This window comes from Pituophis catenifer, unplaced genomic scaffold (genome assembly GCF_029215685.1).
Source record: "Pituophis catenifer annectens isolate HBS135680 unplaced genomic scaffold, rPitCat1.0.hap2 SCAF_3, whole genome shotgun sequence".
Lineage (NCBI taxonomy): Eukaryota > Metazoa > Chordata > Lepidosauria > Squamata > Colubridae > Pituophis > Pituophis catenifer.
In genome coordinates, this window is record NW_027256883.1 from 104,576 (window position 1) to 130,575 (window position 26,000).

The window sequence follows — 26,000 nt, forward strand, 5'->3', positions numbered from 1 at the left end:
GTTCTGACAATATCTTTTGCTTTTTTGATACTATCAGGAATTGCATACCTCTTCAAATCTTTTAAGACATTTTCCACAAAATCTCTATAGTTGTTGATGTCAGTGTTGTAGTTGAAAATGTCACTAAATGTGTGCAGTTGTTCTTCAGCTGCTGCCCATGGAACGACTATTTCCTCAAAAATCCCAGTACTCTGGCACCAAAAATTGTAGAAACTGTAGTTTATTTGTGGTGTCTTGCAGTTGATTCCCAGTTTTTAAATGCTCACAGTCCATCAGTCATTTCTGCAAATTTTTGATGATACTTTGTAAAAGTCTTTCTTGATGACAAATCGATGGTTTTCTATGAAGTTTATATTCCTGAAGGTTTCTGAGGTAATTAGTCCTTCAACTTTTCTTTCATATGGGTCCTTTCCCTTTGTTAGCAGTTCAAATGCCTTTATTGATCTTCTCACCAAAGCTTTTTCAGCTATTATTATGTCCGTATTGCGTGCTTGCAGTGCAGTTGAAAGAAGTGAAATTTCCTCCAAAATGTCTATCATCAACGCCAAATCGTTTAAGAAATATTTATTTTCCAGACGGGCAGCCATACCTGAATATTTTGCATTCCCATGAAAATATTGATGTAGCACAGGATAAGCATGCCACACAGTTATGGTTGCCCATAAACTACAGGTAACCCATCTTGGCCCAAAAACTCGACCAATCCTTATGATTTTAATTTCAAGTTCTTCAGATATTTCGTCAAGTTCAATTCAGTTTTTATTGGACAGCTGGAAAATAGAGCATATCTTATCAATAATTTTTTTTAAATTATTTACTTGTTTTATTTCCTTTTTGGCATCATCTAAAACAAGTTGGAGGCGATGGTTCAAGCAGTGCCATATGATGATGTTTGGAAACTCATTTGCTATTCTGGTGCTCACTTCATATTTTCTCCCAAGCATAATGCTGGCACCATCAGAGCAGAACGCTATCAAATTATTTTGTAGGTAATCCCAGGTAAAGTCAACCTTATCTAAACTTTCAAAAACTGCAGAACATATTGTCTCTGCATCTTATTTCTTCAATTCAACAAGCTCGACAAAAATAGTTGGTGGGTCCTCTGAGTCCTCAACTTTTAAGAAAACTATCAGAACTGGTTTGCAGGATACTGTTGAGGCTTCATCAATGATCAGACATATCTTCAGATTCCGTGCAATGATGCTGGAAAACATTTGGGTTTTAATTTCGTTTGCAATGCATTCAAATATTTTCACAACTATTGGCCTTGAATGCAATCCTACTCCCAGATCTACTTCATTTTCAGTTTGTAATTCTATCAATTCCTCTATGCTTGAAATTGGTCTGCATACTTTTGCCAGGCTGTAAACAGTTTTGAACATTTTAGAAGTGGTGCCAAATTGCCTTTCAGAAATCTTGTCCATTGCTTTTGTTATGGCTTCCTGCTCAGCTTGTTTTAAGTTGTCTCTACAAATGGTGTGCGATTTTGATACCAAATGTTCTCTCATTTTCTTCCGGAGAGACGCCTGGTGCACTTCCTTGTTTTTCCCAGCCGGCTCAATCTTGAAAAGCTTCCATTGTTTGGACACATGAATACAGCTCTCCATTGTGAAGCCATGTTTTGCACAGTATGTACTACCCAGTTTCTTGTTTGAAACTTCCAACCCGTCATACTTCTCTTGGAAGTAGCTGTACTGTTGCATGGTCCAGCAGTCTGGAAGAATGCTTCCAATTTTGGGTGCGGCAGGTGACTGTATACTTGATTTGCTGCTTTCTCCGATTTCAGGTGGTGGTGCTTGTGGCGCAGGGGATGGTTTTTGTTTCACTTCTGCTGGTAGTTGTGTTAAAAACAGCTGTGCTAGACCCAAAATGGCCCCTGCAGCAAGCAGGAACCTCACACAGCCTCAAAAAGCCCAAAAAACAACTTTCATACTTTTTCCACACAAAATGCCACATACAGCTTTGTGAGATTTTGTGTGTTTGTGTAGTTAGAGTGAAACACTACAGTAACACACAAAATCTCAGAAAGCTGCACAAATTTTATATTTTATTTTATTTTATTTTTTATTTTATTTTATTATTTTTTGATAAAAGCAGCTAAATTTAAAACTTCCTAAACTTTAAACGGCTAGATCTAAAAAAAAACAACAACTAAAAACACCCCAATTAACTATTTTTTTTAAAGCTCCCAAAAGGAAAAAAAACCTTACCCAATTGAAGGGACAAGGCAGGCAGGCAGGCAGATAGAGCTGCTCACCAATGAGCTTGATTGCAGGCAGGGAGATTCAGTTGCTTGCTGATGCAATGGATTGCAGGGATTGCAGCAAACAAAGTAAGGCAGGCATTGCAACCAGTGGCTCGGGATTCAGTCCGAAGAGCGAAGGTAAGCAAGCTGGAGGCTGGGGGGGAAGGTGGGTGATTAGCTAGGCAGTTTAGCCAGGCCAGGCACGCAAGCACGGGGACCCGGGACCAGGGGGCTAGCACGAGGCCCGCAAACGATCCTGGGCGGCTACGCAAGCCCGGGGATTGGGGGGGGCGGCATGCTAGGCCGCAACTGGCAATGCTTATTTTTTTGAGCGAGCAGCAGTCAGCGAGGCGAGGTCCAAGTGGCCAGGTGAACTTCTGGGTGAAGTAGCTGGGCTGCGTAGGAAGGGGAACTTATATAGGCCGGGGGTGGGGTGGATGGGCTGGAAGGAAGTGCTGAGCGGCAGGAAAAGCGAGCGAGCGACAAACTGCCAAGTGGGCAAGCAGGTGACTGGGCAATTGGGTGGGCATGAGCGGGGGGACCAGGGATTTTTGTTACCAGTTCTCCGAACTGCCAGCCACAATCACTACCAGATCCCCCGATCTGGTCCGAACCAGGAGCATTTCACCCCTGTGTTACAGTATCTGTGAGTTCATCCAGGTCTGCAGAGGTATCTTCAAAAATATTCCAATCAGTGCAGTCAAAGCAAGCCTGTAGCTTTAACTTTGCCTCCTCAGTCCAAGTCTTCACTGATTTAATTGTTGGTTTTGTGGTTTTAAGTCTTTGCCTGTAAGCAGGTACAATATGAATCATGCAATGATCAGAGTGTCCTACAGCTGCAAGTGGTAAAGACCGGTAAGCATCTTTTAGTGTTGTGTAGCAATGGTCTAAGGTATTCTTGCCTCTAATGGGACAGTTGACATGCTGAAAGTATTTTGATAGCCCTTTCCTTAAATTTGCCTTATTTAGATCTCCCAAAATAATGGCCAGCGAATCGGGTATTTGGCTTCAGCCTCCATAATTTGGTCAGCTACAGTTCGTAATGCCTTGTTTACAAAGGCTTGTGGTGGGACATAAACAGCAATTAGAAGAAATGAGGAAAATTCACGAGGCGAATAGTATGGTTTGCAGTTGATAATTAATGTCTCTAGGTTTTCGTCACAGAATTTATATATTATAGTTATATCCTGAGACCAGCTGTTGTTAATATATAAGCATAAGCCTTCTCTCTTTTTTTACCAGATGTTTCTGCAATTCTGTCTGATTGTTGAATCTGAAACCCTGGGATATGCAGGCTGCTATCTTCAACTGATTCATTTCACCAGGTTTTAGAGAAGCATAGGGCTGCTGAATGGTAAAAATCAGAATTGTATCTGTTTAAAAGGAGTATTTCATCCATCTTATTAGCAAGTGAACATACGTTGGTTAGGAAAATTGAAGGCAGAGGAGTTTTATTTCTCCTATTCCTTAATCTGTTTAAAATTCCTGTCTTTTTATCTCTCTTTCTCTGCTTCCTCCGTTTGGTTTTTTTGGTAATCCATGGCTCCGGGGAAATTGCTTCTTCCTGTGTTAGAATCTCCTCCATGTTTGTAAAAGGGGGGGGGTGAGATCACAGAAAGCTGCTCCTTAAAGAAATGTTGCTTAATTTTTAGCAGATGGTCTCGTGTGTAAGAAATCCATAGTACGTTGCAGAGAATAATTAAAAATAAACCACTAGAAAGCATTTCACCGAGGTCGCCTTTGGCGGAGCCATCTTGGAAAAATAGGTCTCTTGCATGAGCAGGGGGTTGGACTAGATGACCTCCAAAGTCCCTTCCAACTCTGTTACTGTTACTAAGTTGGTTCGCCACCAACTACTGATGGACCCAGATTGGTTTCAGAAGGAACTGGGGGTTATAACTGCAAATCTGTTGCATAGTCTTGCCGAACTCTTAGTCACTGCTTGGAAGGCTGAGGCTCTGGATAGGATTGCACCTGTGCAGCCTCTCCTGACCCATAGACCTCTCCTTCCTCCCCCATGATACATGAAGGAATTGGGAGGGATGGTGGAAGACAAGTGATGAAAAGCTGCTGTTAAGGGCTACCCCTTGGCAATTTGGGCAGCAAAGCCCTAATGCACTAATTATGTCTGCAGATAATCAGCCAGTGACCCTCTTGAAGGTGAGCTGTCTTCTCCTGGGGAAGGAGCATACAGAGGTCCACCAGAAGGGGCATGCAAAAGGATTTGCTGATTTTCTGGAAGACAAAAATCACTCGGCTTCGTTCTCAGATCCTGGCGTGGTTGCTGGCCTGGGGGAGGCCATCTCTGTTCTTGGATGGGTGGGAGCACAACCAGACGGACCCAGTGCGTAATCTGGGGGTTCTTCTGGACTTATGACTCCTGCTCAAGGAGCCCATGGCAGTTATGGCTAGGAGGGCCTTTGGGCAACTGCAAGTTGTACACCAGTTACTCCCATTGCTGGACCAACAATCCCTGCTTACAGTCACTCATGCCCTAGTTACCTCCTGTCTTGACCATTACAAAGCACTCTACATGGGCCTGCCCTTGAAAAGCATCTGGAAGCTCCAGTTGGTTCCTATATAATCGGCCTGCGGAAGGGGCATTGGCTGCTGATTTGTTTCTGAGTACAATTCAAGATGCTGGTTGTCACCTTTAAAACCCTACATGGCTTGAGAGCAGGTTAGCTGAAGGACTATCTCTTCCCAGTTACAACCACCCGACCCACCAGAAGAGGGAGGCTGGAAGTTCCCCCTCCTGAAGAGGTCCATCTGGCGGGACCCAGAAAAGTGCCTTCTCCTTGGTGGCTCCCCCGCTTTGGAACATCACCCCCATTGAGAGTAGGCTGGCCTCCACTTTGACATTTTCTGGCAAGACTGGGGAACCCTGAGTGGTGGGAAGAAGCCCATCAAGTGGCTTGTTTGATTGCTTGTTGTTGCCAGGAGTGTGGGTGGGGGTTAGTTTTTACTCTTTTTATATGGGGTATTTTGTTGTTTGCAAGTCACCTAGAGTCACTGATTCTAGAGCCATATACATTTTCTAAATAAATAAATAAAATGATTTAAAAATAATGTTCTGAATTGTGAGCCACTGAGATGGGCCATTATTGAAATCAAATCAAATCAAATCAATCAATCAATCAAGGTATCCCCTGAAAGCTTGCTGAGTGCCAGAGAACTAGTGGATGGCCATAGTGACCCCGATTTTAAAATTTAGAAACTAGAGACTGGCCAGCTCCAGGGAACTAGTATGGATGGATGTAGAAGAGCATAACTGGCACTGGAGGAAGAAGGAGGAAGGGTTGCTTTAGTCTTGCCTTAAGAGTGAGTCTTTGGGGCGAGAAGTGGTCAAGAGATCAGGGAGTTTTTGTTCCTCTTACCAAAGGTTATCCAGTGAAGAAGACCCTTCTTCACTCGGTATATAATTGATCTGTGGAAGTCTTCCCCACAAGACCCACTGAAGGCCACTAATGGGGATTCCTCAAGAGGACAAGTCTATCAAGGCCTATCAAGACAATGATGTTTTATGAAACCATGGGGTCAGAGGAGGTTCTCCTGGTCCAACCCATCCTCCAGGGCACCTGAGGGATCTTCTTTTCCCAAGAGTCTCTACCCATCCAGCTAGATTGAGCTGAATGGACATGCTGCAGATCCCACATCAGCCAAAGAGTGTTGGCTGGTGGGGACCAGAAGATGAGCCTTTTCGCAATGGCCCCTGTTCTGTGGAGCATCCTCCTCTCAGGAGATCGAAATGGCTCCCACTTAGCCCTTCATAAGGCCCTAAAAACCTGGCTGTGTTCCTGGGCCGGGGGGAAGGAGGGTGGGCTGAACATAGCTCCAGGACCTCAGCACCTTTTCTTTATTGCAGCAACCAGAACTGGATGCAGCATTCCAACTGTGGCCTCACAACCGCAGTATAAAGCGACATGATTGCTTCTCGTAATCTTGATGCTATCCCTCTGTTGATGCAGCCCAGGACTGCCTTGGCTTTTTTGGCAGCTGCAGCACACTGCTGGTTCATACTAAGTGCTGATGCCTCAGAACACCTAGATCCCTCCCATAAGCACTCATGTTCGGGAATGCCGTGTCCAGTTCGGGACCCCACAATACCAGAAAGGCCACTGGGGAACTGAAAGAGTGCAGAGAAGAGTGATGAAGACAGTGAGGGACCTGAGGCTAAGTCCTAGGAAGAGTAGTTCTTGCTCGTGTTAACGTAAGAAAGAGACGGCTGGGGTGAGATACGGCAGCCTTCTTTCAAGACCTGAGGGGCCTGTCGCAGGGCAGGACAAGGAACAACAGGTGGAAGCTTTACAGACTGTAGGGAGACCCAGGTGATAAAGGGGTGGAGTTTCCTGACCCAGAGGGCTCTTTCGCAGTGGGGCAGGCTGCCTCCTGGAAAGATGGCAGATCCATCGCTGGAGGTTTTCAAGCAAGGGTTGGCAGCCACCTGACTGGAGCGGTCTGAGGATTCCTGCCCTCGGTCCCTTCTAAAATCCCTTCCAACCCCATGATTCCACATGCTCCCCCTCCCTTCTTCTTTCTTTCTTTCTTTCTTTATTTTATTAGATTTTTATACCGCCCTTCTCCTACTGGACTCAGGGCGGTGAACAGCCAAGACTAAAAACATCAGATACAAAATTTAAGATTAATTTTAAAAGAATTAAACAAGTTTTGGCCCAATATAAAATTTAAAACACCCAATTAAAATCAATTAGTAATTAAAAATGTCTAAGGGGGGGGGGTCGAACCAGCCCAGCTTAATGAAATAAAAAAGTTTTAAGGGCACGGCGAAAAGAACAGAGATCTGGGATCCTACGTATCTCCGGGGGCAGGTTGTTCCAAAGGACAGGTGCTGCCACAGAGAAGGCCCTCGCCCTGGGGGTCGCCAGCCGACATTGCCTGGCCGACGGCACCCTGAGGAGTCCCTCTCTGTGGGAGTGTACTGGCCGGTGGGAGGCTAGTGGTGGCAGAAGGCGGTCCTGTAAGTACCCAGGCCACTTTCTCTCTCTTCTCCTCTGTTCATCCAATGAAATCATAATCTTTAGAATAATCATCAGCCTAACAATCATAGAAGAATTATTACAGTATATAGAAATTTGCAATTGGGGTTTTATAGAAATTTGCAATTGGGGTTTTATTACTGATATTTGGGGTGGACTTCAGCTAATCCTAATTTCCCACCCCCTCCATTTAAAAACTTATCTTAAACATTATTTTCCAGCACTTACAGTTATTGGAAAGAGGTTTCACGCTTTTGCTATAGAATCCACTTCATTTATTTGTTTATTTTAGAAAGTCAGTCTAGAATAAAGCAAAATAAAAGGAGTAACAACAGCCCCCGAACATAGCAATGTTTCTGAAAATCATTGGTTGGAAAAGAGGGTTGTTTTTTTAAAGAAATCTGAAAGGCTAGCATTGATGTCCTTTACCTGGTGCAGAGCCAAGGGAGAGGCAGTGCAGTGCAGGTGTTACACTCCATCTGCAAAACACCCTTGGCAGAATCCATCCAGGACAACCCTGGATCTGACTCGCCAAGGCCCAAGCCATCCCCTTGCCAGGCTGTATTTGAGACTAGGGAGGAACCCACAAGGCCAGCATCAGCTAAGAGCGCATAGACTTGGATCTCTGAACTTCTCGCCGATAAATGGGGGGAGGGGGGTGCACGGGCTTGACTTTGGGCAACTTGAGCAGAGCTTTTTCAGGACACTTTGAGTCCCCCAGTGAAGACCCTCTGGATCTGAAGGCTGACTTTTGGGTGCCCAGTTCAGCCTCTGCCAGGACGACAGCTCTTTGGAACATAAACTGATGAAGGTGGTCTTTCCCTGAAGTCAATCCCCCTCCCTAATCTTTCATAGAAGAAACGAGAACCAGTGAGGGCCCAGAAACCTCACTTGATGGCTCTGGACCTCTCCTTTCTGCCCCCCAGGCCTGAGTCGTGAGGCAAAAGCCGCGCTCACTTTGCAGTGTGTCTTCCGTAGAATCCTGGCCTGCCGGGAGAGAAAGCGGAGACTGAAGGAGCGACAGGAATATGAAGAATTAATGGATCGCCTCCAAAAGGAGGTGAGGGGCAGGAGGGTACTGGTTGTAACAGGGGAGCCCATTCTGTGCAAGTGCTGGCTGGCAGATGGCAGAATTGGGGGTGGGAGGGCTAAATGGTAGAACGGAGGGGCTGAACCCCTGTCATCTTTGTGGGCTAGGATGGGTAGTTGTATTGAACCCTGTGCCCTGTCCCAACAAGATGCAATTCAGTGGCAAGAAAAGTCAAGTTTTACACTTAGGCAAGAAAAATCAAACACACAGATATAGAATAGGCGGCATCTGGCACTGGCACGGGTCTGGAGGCTAAACCGTAGGATGAAGGTTGCAGGAACTGGGGCTGTCCAGTCAATGAAGAGAAGAGCTTTCAGTTTGGGCCTGGCTTGCTGGCAGCCTCACGTCCTGACTCTGAAGGAGTCTTTCTTTGCTGGGCTGTTCATGTTGCAGGCTTTTGTCGCTCTAGTGAGAAGAGAGCAAGAGGAAGCTGAGCAGGCACGAAAGAAAGAAGAGGAAGAAAAGAAGAAGCAGAGAGAGGAGCAGCAGCGGAAAAAACGGATGCTGGAGGCAGCTTTTGAAGGAGATGTGGAGGAGATGAAGGCCATTCTGAAAGAGGTAAAAATGAGCTTGTGGCTCCTGTTTCCGGCTCTGCACCAGGTTGCTTCCAACTAGCACCAGGTTGGAAGGGGAAGGCTTTTTCTCCCCCTCCCCTTCTGGGGGAGATGCCCCTTGTCTGTTTTTGTCATATATTCAAGCCGTGTGGCCTTGGAATATGTCCTAGGGGCCTCTGAGAGACCTTCTGAAGCAATGTTCTGCCTATTCCCCAAATTGCTCAATTGGAGATTGAAGCATCTTCAACATCTTACTAATTGCACATTATAACATTCCAGACTTATTGATATATTCTGTTTTATATGAAGCTCATGACAAAGTCTAGTTATAGTTTTATGGAATTGCAGGATGGTTAAGTCCCAGGTCAGCCTCTGTCAGCCAAACAAGGTTGGGTATTTTGAATTTGAACACTGTTTTAAATATTAAGAAAGCTTGCCTTGTCTTCTGAGTTTCATCCCTCATCCCTGAGTTTTCTTTGTAAGACAACTGTCACATTGGTGCTCTCCGCTCACTGGCGCCAGGTTTCTCCAGCCACTGTGGGATGGGGCTGGCGTACCATGCTTGCTGGCACAAAGAGTCTGGAAGTGCTGGGCATTCTTGGTGACAGAGATGGAGAGGAAGCCTTCCCAAAGCAGTGGCTTTGGACCAGGGGTGAAATCCAAAATTTTTCCCTACCGGTTCTGTGGGTGTGGCTTGGTGGGCATGGCAGGGGAAGGATACTGCAAAATCTCCATTCCCGCCCCTCCTGGGGGAAGGATAATGCTAAATTCCCATTCCCACCCCACTCTGGGGCCAGCCAGAGGTGGTATTTGCCAGTTCTCTGAACTACTCAAAATTTCCGCTACCAGTTCTCCAGAACCTGTTAGAACCTGCTGGATTTTATCCCTGCTTTGGACCTGTGGCATGACAGTGCATTTCCACAAAAACCCATGAGAAGATTAGATGGGTGGGGTGGGGGACAGAGTGCAGCACGCATCAACCAGGGCCGAGACTCAACCTCGCCTTGCTCCGTCACACCTTCTCTTACCTAGTGCAGAGTGGTCAGTCCTCTCTTCTTGGACAAACCCGTCCACTTGCTCTTTCAAGGTGGCGGATCTGGACACCAAGATTGGCGTGGGGACAGATGAGAAGGGGAAGGTAGTCCGGCTCCAGCATCTCCTCAACATGGTGGACTGCACAGATGCCAATGGCAACACCCCCCTCTCTGAAGCCTCTGGAGGGGGCCATCCCGAAGCCATCCGGATGCTGATAGAAAATGGAGGCCATCCCAACAGCAGGGTAAAAAGATGGTGAGGGAGGCATGCCAGGAGCGGCTTGGTTGCAGCCCATCTGGGGGCTATGCCTCTGCCTCCCCTGGTGGTCTGTGACCTCGGTGCCAGAGAGGGCCCTTGGCTATGGTTTGGTGGGAGGAGAGACTGCTTTTGGGAAGAGCCTGGTTTACAAAAGGGCATCGGATGTGAGGAACAAAGGAACAGGATGGTGGGAACTTGGGGATGCCTGCCAGGAGCCTTTAGGACCCAGAGCAGTGGTGGGTTGCCCCCAATTTGCACCAGTTCTATAGAACCAGTAGTAAAACCGGTGGGAGGCTCCACCCACCAACCCCGACGTCGTCAGAACGCTTCTGCGCATGTGCAAAGGGTGCGCTTGTGCGAGCAAAGCGGGCGCACGCGCACAGCCCCATTGCGAACCGGTAGTAAAGGTAAGTAGAACCCACTGCTGACCCAGAGCCCATGGCAGCAGTTACCCCAAATAAAGTAGAGCCCCACTGTCTCCCATGCTTCCAACAAGGACAAGCAGCATCACAAACAAAGCAGATCTGTGCTGTGCTTCTGGTTCTGTGCAGTCCTTGCGTTTTGGATTCTAACTCGCTCACATACACACATACGCGCACACACACACACACACACACACACACACATTTACTTCCAGGTAAGATTCTGCCTAACTTAAATGGATGATGGTGGGAAGAGATCACCAAACTAGGCACAGTAGGCCTTGATATGTGTTCCAACATGCCTTCCTTATGGTCCTAAATTAGGTTTCCTCAACTTTCAGCCTCCAATTTATCACATCAAGCAGGAAAGAAATGAGCTTTTGGGCCAAAGAGGAACTTCAGCCTTCTTTAGGAGAAGGCATGGGCTGAAACCTCACCTGAAAACAGTCTTCAGCTCAGGCATTTTGACTGACAAACGCTGAGCTTCCATTTTTGGGCAAATTCATTAAATGGAAAAAAGCTGACCCAGTCCAGGTATTCATTCTTAGCTCTCTTTCAAGGACTTTCTCGATCCATTTCAGCTGGACTTTTGACCTGGTATTTGGGTGAAAACTGCTTGGCTTGTGCATGGGAGGGAGAGCCAGGAAGTGTAGCCTCCAACTGGGACCTTTCCTGGCCTGGATGCAGACGATCCACCCCCTATACAGGTTCTTGAACTCCCAAAGTGGTGTGTGTGTGTGTGTGTGTGTGTGTGTGTGTGTGTGTGTGTGTGTGTGTTGCATGGCATTGGCCCAATCTACTGAGTTCTACCCTAATCTCCTGACCTATTTATATACAACAAGACCATTGAATGAGGAAATAAAGGATCCAGTTTCTTCCCAACAGACATAGAAAGAGACCTTCTTCCTCCCTCTTTTCATTAGCTTTGCCAAGCAAGGTTGGATGAGGATTAGCAAAGTGAAGCCCAATCCAGACCAAGGAGGGGGTTATTTGGGGGACCCTCGTTCTTTCAGAGCAATTATGAAAGCTTTGCCAAAGCACTCCTTCAGAACCAGAGATGTGGAGAGAGAGATGCATATGACCTCTGAGGTAGGAAGTTGTTAGTCCCAATTACAGCACTAGAGTCAAGCCAGATTTGGAAACCAGATTCCCCATAGAAATCATTTGTCCAATTGACTCTCCCGTTTTCATCACACCTGCTGCCCACCCATCCACCAGCAGGGGGAGCTCTTAGGAGTGAGTCAGTTTCATTCTCTCCGGGGTTATCCAGCCAGAGAAATAAAATCCAGGCTCCAAATAGGGATTTTTACTGTTTTTATTCATGCCATTTACAAAACAATGCACAAATACACAAACAGTGGTACAATAAGAACTGTACACAGAGCTAGGAGGCAAACAATCCAGTAATTAAAGAACTGCTCCACCTTTTCCAGAGAATAACAATAACAGCAACTACAACCACAATTTGCTGTTGACTCTTAGTGACCACACATAACCTTACCCTGGGCTGACCTGCCCTCCTCTGATCAAGTGGGGTCCATCTTAGGGTGCTCTGTTTCTCTTTCCTTCCATCTTTCCCAGCATCATGGACTTCTTAGGGCAGCCCAGTCTTCCCATTTTGTGGCCAGGATGTGATTATTTGATTATTTGTGCCTCGAGTGAGAACTAGATTTCTTCCATGACCCATTTTTTGTTTTTCTAGCTATCTGTGGTATTCTCAAGAGCCTTTTAAAGCATAAATTTCAAAAGTGCCAGCACTATTTCTATCGTGCTTCTTCAAACTTTCCCATTCATAGAAAACCATTGTCTGAACAATTGTCAACGAAGATTGTTAGTCATCCCCCAGGTAGAGTTGTCTGGAAGTTGAGTTACAGCAACAGGACTGCTTACTTTCCAAGGAGCTCCTTCAGTTCAGCAGAATCTGAACAATTCTCATATTTCTATGTGTAACTATTTCCAATGTCTGAACCTCCTTTCTGAGGCCTTCCTTGATACCCTCTGCCAAAGCCGGCCTCCTGTAGGGAACTTCTTGGCTGCTGGTTCCTTTGTTGTTGATAGTTGTTCCCAGAAGGCAGAAGCTGCTCCCCTCCCCCACTCCTCTGCAGGGTCTTTGCTGTCCCTTCACAAGAGAGCTGATGCCTCTTTGCAAGGGGAGGCATCCCTGGTTGCCTTTCAGAAGATTGTGGAACTCCTTGAAAAGGCCATCTCTGGGTCCAGCCATGTCCAAGTCACCTTCTTTAAGAGCATCTTTGGCAGAAAGCGCTGAGGAACCAGCATGCTAGATGAAGCGGACTATCAGCTCCCCTCCCTGTTGGGTGGGCATGTTGGAACCACACTGGTTGCTGCACCAGTATCTGAGAGGAGTGCTCTCAGTGTGGAAGATCGCTCCATGGCATTGGAAGAGCTTTCTGGTGGCGCATCTGTCAGGATTGGCAGAGTGTGGCTCCATTTTACAGGAGCTCCTTTCCTTCCTGGATTGGGGCTGGAAGAGGAACAGTTGAGCGGTTGGCTCGTCTTGTGGGCCGCCACAGGATTTGGCTCCTTCACCCTTTTAGCAGGTATGGAAATCACTGAGAGAAGTTATGGGTCAGTTCAGGGTGAGGGATCATCAGCATGCCGATGATAGCTGGAGAGGACATCGCAGCCTTACCTCATGCTTGGGAGCTGCGAGAGGCTGGAAAGGGAAAAAAAGCAAACCAAAACTGAATCCTAGCAGGAAGAAGGTGTGGGTCTCCCTCCCCCCCACCCCGAAAATTGGCTTTCTCTTGGTTCTAGACAAGGTTGGGCACCCTCTGAATGAGCAGGTGTGTGACCTGCCATCCAGTCCACAGCCAGGAAAATCTGTCCCACCTCAGCTGGTGCGCCACATAGGGCTGTTCCAGTGGCAAGAGGCCTATGCAAGAGAGAACCATCACGTTGTGGAGTGGATTTGGCTTATGTGGGTCACTTGAAGATCATTCAGAAGTTGCCCTTGGGGACTTCCGGCTGATGTCGGCGCAATGCAGTTGTGGTGAGCGGAGCTCCGTGAAGCCCAGATGATTTCTGCCTGCCTGGAAACTCTTCGGAGCCAAAAGTTACCTCGTAGGGGAGACAGATAGGAAGGGCTCCCTGTAGATCGCAAGTGGGTGGCAGTCCACTTTGCTGGATTAGGGGAAATCTTGTTGACAGGTGGAGAAGAAGATGGCCATTAATGGCTGAACCAGAGCTCTGCTAGCTGGAACAAAAGCAGAAAGAGAAACAGTATACTGGATCTGGGTAAGGATTGCCTAACTGCCTAATTTCTACCTATAATTAAGTTAAGTTTCCTTAAAAGTGTTATAAAGAAGAAAGGGGGCTCCAGAGAGAAGGAGGGAGGGAATTCCCCCCTCCAAAGGAAAGCATTGAGTGAAAGTTTTGAGCTGATTACACATCCGATGGAATAGAAAGAGAAGCAAATGGAAACCTAATTTTAAAAAGGATAGAGAAAGATTGGACTGGGTATTTTAATAGATAAGCACTACTCAAGATATGGATATGGACAATATGTATTTTACTGAGTTATCTTCCCTATGATTGCCACTAAAAAAAGTGAAAGTTTTCCTTCTCCTTGGAACATACAGTGCAGTGGTTCTCAACCTTCCTAATGCCGCGACCCTTTAATACAGTTCCTCATGTTGGGGTGACCCCCAACCAGGGGTGGGTTCTAAATTTTTTTACTACCAGTTCTGTGGGCGTGGTTATTTTGTGGGCATGGCTTGGAGGTCATGTTTAGTTTAGTTTAGTTTAGTTTATTTGATTTGTATACCGCCCTACTCCCGAAGGACTCAGGGCGGTGAACAGCCATAATAAATACAAATACATATAGAAGTTAAAAACTATTAAGAAACAGATTAAGTAATTTAGGCTCAAAGATTAAAAAACATCCAAATTTATCTAAAGAGGTTTAAAACCCAATTTAAAAGACAGTTTAAAAGCCAATTAAAAAGGGAGAGTTAGGCCAGACCAGCTTGTTGGAATAGAAATGTTTTCAGGGCTCGGCGGAAAATGCGTAAGTCTTGGATGTTTCGTAACTCCGGGGGAAGCCCGTTCCAGATGGTAGGTGCCCCCACAGAAAAGGCTCTCCCCCTGGGGGCCGTCAGTCGACATTGTTTGGCCGACGGCACCCTGAGGAGTCCCTCTCTATGGGAGCTAACTGGTCGGTGAGAGGCTATTGGTGGCAGGAGGCGGTCTCGTAAGTACCCTGGTCCTGAGCCATGGAGCGCTCTAAAGATAGTAACCAAAACCTTGAAGCGCACCCGGAAGACCACTGGGAGCCAGTGCAGCTCGCGCAGGAGGGGGGTTACATGAGAGCGCCACATTGCTCCCATTACCACCCGCGCGGCCGCACTCTGCGCCAGTTGGAGCCTTCGGGTGCTTCTCAAGGGGAGCCCCATGTAGAGAGCATTACAATAATCCAGGCGTGAGGTGACAAGGGCGTGAGTGACCGTGCGTAACGAGTCCCGATCCAGAAAGGGATGTAACTGGCGAATCAGGCGAACCTGATAAAAAGTCCTCCTGGCTACGGCTGTCATATGCTCTTCAAAAGACAGCCGTGAGTCCAGGAGGATGCCCAAGTTGCGAACCCCATCTGTGGGGGCCAACGACTCGCCCCCAATAGTCAGAGATGGCGCCAACTGACTATATCGGGACGACGGAAACCACAGCCACTTGGTCTTGGATGGGTTGAGTCTGAGTTTGTTCCTCCCCATCCAGATCCGTACGGCCTCCAGGCACAGGGACATCACCTCGAGGGCATCATTGGGGTGGTCTGGGGTGGAGATGTACAGCTGGGTGTCATCAGCGTACTGATGGTACTTCACCCCAAAACCACGGATGATCTCACCCAGCGGCTTCACATAAATGTTGAATAGAAGGGGCGAGAGGACCGATCCTTGTGGCACCCCACATATAAGGGGCCTCGGGGTCGACCTCTGCCCCCCTGTCAACACAGACTGCGACCGGTCAGAGAGAAAGGAGGAGAACCACTGTAGAACAGTGCCCCCCACCCCCAACCCTTCCAACCGGTGCAGCATGATATCATGATCGATGGTATCAAAAGCCGCTGAGAGGTCTAATAGGACAAGGACTGAGGAGCAACCCCTGTCTCGAGCCCTCCAGAGATCATCAACCAATGCGACCAATGCTGTCTCTGTGCTGTACCTGGGCCTGAATCCCGACTGGAACGGATCTAGATAATTCGATTCATCCAGGTACTGAGGCAGTTGTCGTGCAACCATCCTCACATTTATGCCCGTGCAGCATTCTTAACAACCATATCACTCATTTCACAACTGCTTCTTTTCACCATGGTGATAAGATAGGGCAAAAAACGTAAAATGTGAGGATAGTCGTAAATTCGAGGACTGGTCAAAAGTGCGAGGACCAGTCAAAAATAACTTTTTCAGCCCTCTGAGTAGTCCATATGCACAAAAGGACTACCCAGAGGGCTGAAAAAAGTCATTTCTGACAGGTCCTCGCACTTTTGACCGGTCTTCGCACTTATGACTGGTCATCATTTATGCCCATTGTAGCATTCTTAACAACCGTGTCACTCATTTCACAACTGCTTTTCTTCACCATGGTGACAAGATAGGGCAAAAACGTAAAATGTGAGGACAGTCGTAAGTTCGAGGACTGGTCAAAAGTGCGAGGACCAGTCAGAAATAACTTTTTCAGCCCTCTGAGTAGTCCATATGCATAAAAGGATACAGCAATAGAGAGGGATGAAGGAAGGGAAGGGAAATTAGAGTAGGAGGGAGGGTAAGAGAGGGAGGAAGAGAGGAGGAGAAGGAGAAAGGAAGAGGAAGTAGGGAGGAGAAGAAGAGGGGGAGGAAGAGAAAGTAAGAAGGAAAGAAAAGAGAGAGATGGTAGGTTTGAGGAGAAAGATTGCTGTACAATAAGAAAGATGAAAGGGAAGAAAGCAGCCCCAAACAAATATAAAGATATTAAGATAAAGAATGAATTGTTAAACTTTAAAGAATAAAAGAGAACAAATATGAATAAATAACAATAATTAGAAACACACATACAAACATACAATGTATTTTCTTTGAACAGAGTATTTGGCCGGTTCACAAATTTAAACAGTGTTTAGTCATTTCAATTAAATTTACAATTTCTATATTTCCTTTTTGCCATATTTATTCCTCATCTATTTTTGTAAAAAACCAATATTATCCTTCATCCTCATCTCTAATCTTAATCAAATTCAATTTTTCCCTTCTATTCTATATTATACCCCTTCCCATTGTCATCTCTTTTTATATCCATCCTCACATTGGTTAATTATGTAATATTACAGTTTAATATAAATTCAACATTTTAATATAAACCAATTTATATAACTACCTTTTTTGTATATTAATTAATATGAACATGAATATTCCAATTATTTCCATGCAATCCAATTTCTTACAAATCAATTAATTATATTTACCAATAATAATAAACCAAATAATTTCCCCCATATATTCCTCCAAACCACAATTTAACCATTTCTGCTTTCAACACAATATACAATTAATAGTATCTCAATTATTACAATTTCCTAGTTAAATAGAGCTTTTTTTCTTTTGTGTTTTAAAATCTTGAACTCTCCTCTTTTTCCCTAAATTTCCCATTGTTTGCACCTACCTTTTTTGGTGAGGAAAAAGAAAAGAAATCTGCCTGGCTAATTTTCCAACGTTGCAGCAACAGCAAAGCCAACAGCCTGCTTTACTTTCAGTTTCGTTTTTCAGCATAGCTAGGGGGAAAAAAATCTCTCCAGCAAGCAGCAGAGCCCTGAGCAAAACAGCTGAGAGCAAATCAGCTAAGAGTCGGGAGCCGATCTAATCAAGGGCTAATTAGCCTATGCTGAAGCTCTGCGGGCCAATAAAATTACAAAAAAACACCGAACCTTTTGTTAAATTGCTGGCTCGCCCACCCCTCGCCCACCACTATTTATTGGCAATAAATAGTGGTGCGGAGGGGCGGGGCGAGCCAGCAATTTAACAAAGCCCCGCGGCAAGAATTTAAATAGTTTTTTTTCCTCTAGCCATCAGCTGGGACTCAGGAGGCAGCAATAGATTGGGAGTGGGCGGGGTAAGCGAATGGCCGGCAATCCAACAGAGCAGAGAGTGAGGGTGAGTGAAGCCGTGGGGGGGCAAGAGAGGGCTTTGGTGACCCCTGTGAAATGGCCGTTCGACCCCCAAAGGGGTCACGACCCCCAGGTTGAGAACCGCTGATACAGTGTAAAGAGAAAAAAAGAGTAAGGGTGACACCTACTGGACAAAGTTAGTATATAAAAGAAATATTTTGGAAGAGACTAAATATTGTGGAACAGATTATTTTGTTTTGAGAACTGTCACACCTGGTGTTTAGAAACAGATTGAAGACAGAGATTATTTTGGAAACCAACGTGGGAAAAGCAAGATAAGTGGTGGCTGTAGAGAAGAACTCCTTTTGAATCTTTGTAGATTACAAATTCTATTGAATAACTGAAGGATTAAACGAAAAGACAAAATTTATTTTGAGAACGTGGGAAGAAGACTTTGGGTCTTTCATCTTGGCATTTTGGAATATTGGAATATTAAAGACTGAGGATGCGTTCGGCCTAGTGGATTACAAATATTATTTGATAGGAGAAAAGACAGTATAAAAAACATTCCTAAGGACAAATATTTATTCTTTTTTCCCTTTCTATTCTTTGACCTTCTTTATAAAGAAGAGCCTGTGTGGATTGATTCTGGATTGACCCTGTGGACTATTGGAATATTGGAGTAGTAAAGATTGGGGATACTGCGGGCCTTGTGAATTATAAACTCAATCGACTGAGACACTGAATATTGATTGAATTGGAGGGAATTGGAGCTGAGATAGGGTCTTTTTTTATATTAGACGTGGGATATTGAAGTGTTGGGGTGACGGTTTGTGGCTAGCCTTGGCTGGTAGCATTTGGCGGTGATTAGGCAGGTATATTTGTTGCTTGTCTATTAGTTGGAGAAATCAAATACATTCCAAAAGGAAATGCGGACAATGTTTCAATCATTGCAGGAGTCGCTGCAGGAGGCCATGACAAAAAATCATAATGAGATAAAAAAAGATATAGGGGAAGTGAGAAATGATATGGGAGAGATGAAAGAAAAAATCCAAAATATGGATGAAAAACTTGAAAACCTTCAGCAAATAATAACAAAAAATGAGCAAAGGAGCCAGAAAATGCAGGAAAAATCAGAACAAACAGAGAAAAAAGTTAATGACATAAATTATAGACTATCACAAGCACATAAAGAACTAGAAAATACTGTGATAATGTTAGAATCAGAGAAAGTAGCTCATTATCTCAGATTTCAGAACATAGTAGAGGAGAAAGGGGAAGATTTACAAGGCATAATGAAAGAGTTGTTGGCAAAGGTGCTACGACAGTGATGGTTAACCTTTTCTGGACCACGTGCCTAAAGCACATGCACGCGTGCGCAAATGTGCACGTGCCCAAATCCCAAAATGTAATGTGCCTGCGGCCCCCGCACATGCACCCCACCCCCACACATGCGCACCTGGCCCTCCACATGCCCCATGCCCCCCACGCATGTGCAACAGAGCTGAACTGGGGCGACGGCTCATGCTCACAGAGAGGGCACTGAGTGCCATCTCTGGCACGTGTGCCATAGGTTCACCATCACGGTGCTAGGGATTGATAAGCAGGAGATGGAGGTAGAACTTGACAAAATCTTTAGAATACACACAAACTACACGAGGAGACACAAACTTCCAAGAGAAGTACATGTGAGACTTGTAAAAAAATCGATAAGAGACAAAATACTTAGTAAGGCAAGAGATGAACCATTGCAATATAAAGGGAAACAATTGGTAGTCTTGAAGCAGTCCCCGAGGAGAATAAGAGACCTACTGAAATAATACTACTTTCTGACTACAATGCTTATCAAATATAATGTAAACTTTAGATGGCTGATACCTGAAAGAATATTAGTTACCTGGCATGAAAACAAATACAGATTGGATTAATTGGACAAAGCAATGGAATTTTATGACTGTCACTTCAATAGAGAAGAGGACCAGGAAGCGAAGGGAGAAATGAAATATAAAGGACAGGAAGTGTTAAATCACAAAAGAAAAGTCTGCACAACAAGAGGAAAGTGAAGCTGAGAAAAAAGAACGAGCAGAGCGAGAAGGAGCAAGAACGAAAGAACAGAGAGAAGTAAGAGCAACCAGGAGCATAAGACCTATATGCAAGTGAAGCAATGCAAGAAGAAATAAAGATGTTATCAGTTAACATAAATGGACTAAACTCCCCCATGAAAACATAAAAAATATTTACAAAATAACAAAGATTAAGATTAGATATAATCTCATTACAAGAAGTACAAATTAAAAAGCACCATAATAAATTATTGGAGTATCCTAAATTGGGGAAATTATTTTCTTCACTATCGCAACAAAGAGAAGAGGGGTGGCGTTATATATTAAAGAAACAATTAGTGCCAATCAAAATTTTAAAGATGCAGAAGGGAGAATCTTGATGGTGGAAGTGACATTAATGTCACTTCCACAAAAACAGATGCTTTTAGTTGCTATTAATGTGCCAAATAACAGACAAGAAGAATTTTATAAAAGACCTCACAAGAAAATACTTGAAACAGAGTATGAAAATATCTGTATCTTTTTTTTTAAAAAAAATATTTTTAAACAAAACATAAAACATAAATCCATCATCCATTACAATTGCAAACAGTGTGTCGGTCGGTTACAAGTCTTTTGTGCTTCATCCTGATATTCAAAATTTATTAATTATCTAATTTCTCATATTATCAAACAGATAAGTATCCTCATTTATCATTTATTTAACTATGGCTTTATCGTTTCATAAAAATTATTTTCAAATATTATAACATTCATTTCATGTTTCATATTTCATTTCCATGTTTTATTATCTAGCCATTGATAAAATAAATCCCATATCTTATAATATTGTTTATCTTCTTATTCTCTAATTTCAAATATCAATTTGCTCATTTCAGCACATTCTATGATTTTCTTAATAACTTCATCTTGCGTTGGTATTTTCTCATTTTTCCAGTTTTTAGCAAACACAATTCTAGCCGCTGTTAATACAGTCACAATCAAATATCTCAATTCTCTATTCTATGTTTCTGGCACGATCCCTAATAAAAAGATCTCTGGTTTAAAGTCTATGTGTTTTTTTGTCATTTTTTCCAACCATGTGTGGATTTTAATCCAGTATCTTTTAGCTTCTACACATGTCCACCACATATGGTAATATGAGCCCGGTGTCTGATGACATTTCCAACACTTTTCAGATTTGTTCTTGAACATTCTGGCTATTCTCGTCGGAGATAGATGCCACCTGTAAAACATCTTATACAAATTTTCCTTATATGCTGTTGACATTGTCATTTTGTAATTTTGCAACCATAGTTTTTGCCATTTCTCTAAATCAATTCCATAACCAAAATTTTTCCCCCATGCAATCATTGTTTCTTTAACTTCTCGTTCTTCCAATTTTACCTCTAATAAATAACCATATAATTTTTTAATTACATAGTCATCGGAACCTATTAAAATTTTATCTTAAGTTAGTCAAATTATTATAAAAACATTCTGTCTTACAATCTTTGTCATATCTAGAATGTATTTGCATATAAGAAAACCAGTTCATCTTTAAACCTTGTTCCTCCAATTCTTGCTTCAATTTAAGTTCACCCTTTTCATTCAGTAGTTCACTATATCTAACAATTTATTCCCTTCTAAATGTTATTGAGTATGAAAATGCTTCAATCGTTGATAACCAGACTGGAATTTTTCAATAATGTTGTTTTTTAATCTTCTCCCAGTCTAGTAACAAAGCCTCTCATATATAATGTCTTCTAAAGTACCCCTGTGTTTTTATTCCCTTGTACCATAAAAAAGTGTGCCATCCCAACAACAAGTCATGTCCTTCTAAAGTCAATAATCTAGTATTTCTTAGCATTATCCATTCTTTAATCCACATCAAACTTGTCGCTTGATAATAAAGTTCCCAGTTAGGCAAACCAAAACCTCCTCTTATTCTGGCATCTTGCAACAGTTTCAATTTTATCCTCGCCTTTTTACCCGCCAAATATATTTTAACATTATTTTGTTCAAATCTTCAAAAATAATCTTTTCCCAATCTAATTGGAATTGTCTGGAACAAACATAGAATTCTAAGGTAGTATATTCATTTTAATTGTCGATATTCTCCCTATCAATGATAATTGTAAATTTTCCCATTTTGCCAAGTCTGTCCCGATCTGTTGTTTGAGTTTATCATAGTTATTCTCTTTAAATGTGCTACATCTTGCTGTCAAATATATCCCCAAATAATTAACCTTATTTGTGACCTGCATCGTTGATATTTCCGCCAAGTCTTCTTTTTGTTTTATTAACATTTTTTATCAAAATCTTTGTTTTATCTTTATTAATTTTCAAACCTGCTACTTTTCCAAATTCTCCTATTTTGTCTATCAATGTAATTATTGACTCTAATGGATCTTTGAGAATAAAAACCAGGTCATCTGCGAACGCTTGCAATTTATATTCTTCCTTTTGAATTTTCATTCCTTTTATATCCTTTTCTTCTCTAATATTTCTATTTAGCACTTCTAATGTTAATACAAACAACAGAGGAGACAGTGGACAGGCTTGTCTTGTTCCTTTTTTTATCTCAAAAGACTCTGTCAGTTCTCCATTTATCATTACTTTTGCTGTTTGTTGATGGCTTCTAGATGGCTTCTATTGCTTGAATAAATTTTCTACCAAAGCTCATCTGCTCCAGTTGAAGTAACATAAATCGCCAGTTCACATTATCAAAGGCTTTCTGTGCATCTAGAAATAACAAAGCCATTTGCTTTTCAGGATGTGCCTCATAATATTCCAAAGTGTCCAGAATTATCCTCATATTGTCTCTAATCTGTCTTTTTGGCAGAAACCCATTTTGGTCAGAATGTATGAAGTTATTTAAATATCTTTTAAGTCTTTCTGCTAATATTGAAGCAAAAATTTTATAGTCTGCATTTAGCAGGGATATAGGCCTATAATTTTTGATTTGTTGTGGATCAGTATCCTCTTTTGGAACAAGTATAATGTATGCTTCTGACTATGACTTGGGTATTTTCGTCTTTAACATAGCTTCATTCATAACTTCTAACAATGGGAGACAACGATTCCTGTAATGTCTTGTAATATTTCGCTGGCAGTCCGTCCGGGCCTGGTGCCTTCCCATTCTTTTGTTTTTTAAGTGCTTCAGTTAGTTCCATCATGGTTATGTTTCCTTCTAACATCATTTCAGTGTCTTTAGAAATCTGGGGTAAATTCGCCTTTTGCAAGTATCGTTTGACATTTTCCTCCTCTATATTTTCTTGTTCATACAGTTTTCTATAATAATCTTGTATAATTTCTTTCTTCTCTTTATTCCCAAATCTAATTTGTCCTTGGTCATCTATTAGCTGTGTTATTTTTCTTGATTCTCTCTCTTTTTTCAATTACATGCTAACCTTCTACCTGGTTTGTTAGCATCTTCAAAATAGTTCTGTTTAGCACTTCTAAATTTTTGTGCTAAGTCTTCTTTTTCTATTAATCCCATTTTATGTTTAGTTGTATCCATTTTTATTTTGATATACTTCTTTTGTGGAAATTTCTGAAGTTCCTTTTCAAGTTTCTTATAATCATCCTCTAGTGTTTTATAGGCTTGTCTTTTCTTAATATTTCTTTTCCTTGTAAAGTCTATTATCAGACCTCTGGTATAAGCTTTCATTGTATCCCAAGATTTTGCATCAATGTGTCTTCTTTTCTATTTTCTTTAAAAAAAGAAAGCCAATTCTTTCTACATTTTCTGTACAAAGCCCTTCTTTTTTAATACTGTGTTATTTAGAGTCCATCTAGATCGTTTCCTTTGTCCTTTCCATTTCACTATCACTGGGTTGTGATCTGCCCAGGTATTTGCTTCTATTCCAATTTCATCTATATTAGAAGTCAATTCCATTGTCGTCCATATCTTATCTATTCTAGACCATGATGGATGTCTGTCGGAATAAAAAGTATATTGCCTACTTTTTGCATTTCTTTCTCTCCATGCATCTTTTAAATTTGTTTCCTCTATCATTTTAAAAAAAGATTTCGGAAGAGTCTTTCTACTGTGCTTTATTGCCTTCTGTGTATTGTAGTCTAATTTCTCATCTACTATACCATTAAAATCTCCCATCATGCAAATATTATCATAGTCCAATTCAATTATTTTCATATGTAGCTTTCTGTAGAAATCTTCTTGATTGTTATTTGGAGCATATATTGCTATTAAAAGTATTTTCATGTTATTGCCTATTATTTCCACCACCAAAGTTCTTCCCTCATCATCTGAATATATTTGCTCTGCTGGGATTGTGTTTCTAATGTATAAGACAACTCCCCTTTTCTTACATTGTGGCAATGAAGTAAAAAATTTCCCTAATTTTGGCTGTACCAATATCTGTTCATGTTGCTTTTTAATATGCACTTCTTGCAAGCAGATTATATCAAACTTTAATTTCTCTAATTTATGAAATACCTTTCTTCTTTTGATGGCTAAATTAAGTCCATTTATGTTTATTGTAATCAATTTTTTCTCTTCCATATTCATATTTTATACGTAGGGTTTATTGCTGTAGTAGATCTCGGTTCACATTTTTCTTTGTATTCCACAATGCCCCCTACTGCTCCTTCTGCTTTTTCAATCATTGCAAAGTCTTCCTCTTGGAGTTCAATCAGTGGTTCTGCCTTTCTTGTCTCCATTTCTTTCTCTCTGAGAAATTCTGCATAAAATGCTTTAGCTTTATCAATTGAATCTATTCTATATTTTTGTTGTTGCCATGTAAGCACTAATCCTTCTGGTATCAGCCATCTGTAATTCACACCTTTTTGAAGTAGTATTTTAGTCAGGAATTGATATTCTCTCCTCATCTCCCTCACTCTTCTCGGTATTTGCTTCAGAACCACGATTTCTTTCTCCTTGTACTCCAGTGTTTTTTCTCTTGCAATCTGCAATATTTGTGTTTTAATCGATTTCTTGGTGAACCTTATATGGACTTCTCGTGGTAACTTGTTTCGCATCGCATACCTTGTATAGACTCGAAATATCTCGTCTATGCCATCCATCATCTTTTCTTTGGTAATTTCTAATTCTTCTGCTAAGATTTCTATCATTTTTTCTGCCAGGTTTTCTCCTTTTTCTTCTTCTATATTTTGAAATCTGAGATAAAATTCTGATCTGTCCATCTCCCATCCCACTAATGCACTCTTATCTCGTTCAACCTCATCCAGTCTAGTATCAATGTCTCTGATTTTTTTATCTCTTTTACTCTTCCTTTTCCTCAATTTTTTGGAGTCTATCTTCATATTTCATCATCATTTGCTGTATGTTCTCCACTTTTTCATCTGTTTTCTTTGTTCTTTGTTCAATATTCTCTACTCTTGTTTGTATATTTTGGATTCCTTGCCAAATCATCTGTAGTGTCACCTCCTTTTTCTTCTCTCATTCCTTCTCCTTATCCTGTTGTAGCATTGTCTGTATTGATCACTGTCCTCCAGATGGTGATGAAGAGGGCGTCGATGTGGAAGAGCCAATAGCCGTTGCTTTTCTACTCATTCTGTGAAGTAGTTGCAAAAGGTTTAAACAAATAAAAAATTCTTCAGGTTCTTCTATACCTTAATCTGTTTATGGATGGAGCAAATATTACCCCAGATATCAATAAAATAAGAAAAAGCAAAAAAGAAAGGGGAAAAAAGCAAAAAAGCAATCTTCAGGCTCTTATATGCCTTAATCGAATTCAATTCAATAAAAAATATTGACCACCTTGACAATCTCCACACCAAAAAAGAGAGGAAAAAAGCAAAAAAAGCCAAAAGAGAAAAGAGAAAAAAGAGAAGCACTAGAAAGTTCTATATATGTATTAAAAAGTTAAAAATTAAAAAAGAAAAATTAAAGATCCTCCTTCAACTCACAGTCCAATTAAAAATACTTATACAGGGGATGTCAGGTTTCGATGCTATCTCAAAATAAATGAATTTCCAAACTGCCGATCTTTGAGGAAATTTTCTCTTTATTGAGCATAGTGATCTGTCCCTGGCTCTTTCACGGTTAGCACTGATCTTTGCCCCCCAAGCCCTCCCTTTCCGATCCCCAATTCTCTGCGTCTCATTGGCTATCTTCCAAGCCACTCTCCTCATCCCATCTCCGTCAGATCACAGGAATGTTCCCCCCTCCTCCCATCTCCGAGGAGACAGAATCTTCAAAGGAATTAAGTAGGCAAAAGTTCAAGCTTCTCCTCTCCTTTCATATGCCAGTGCTGGAATGCTGACAGGGGAAAGGTG

At 42.4% G+C, this 26,000-nt stretch overlaps 1 protein-coding gene across 1 annotated transcript in view; it reads left to right on the plus strand.

Moving 5' to 3' along the window:
- IQANK1 (IQ motif and ankyrin repeat containing 1) overlaps positions 1-26,000 on the plus strand; it is a 67,159-nt gene that overhangs the window by 15,306 nt on the left and 25,853 nt on the right. Inside the window, exons 3-5 of the mRNA XM_070941929.1 lie at positions 8,169-8,302; positions 8,726-8,890; positions 9,974-10,165. Of these exons, the coding sequence (XP_070798030.1) occupies positions 8,169-8,302; positions 8,726-8,890; positions 9,974-10,165 (491 nt within the window). The remainder of the gene's footprint in view (positions 1-8,168; positions 8,303-8,725; positions 8,891-9,973; positions 10,166-26,000) is intronic.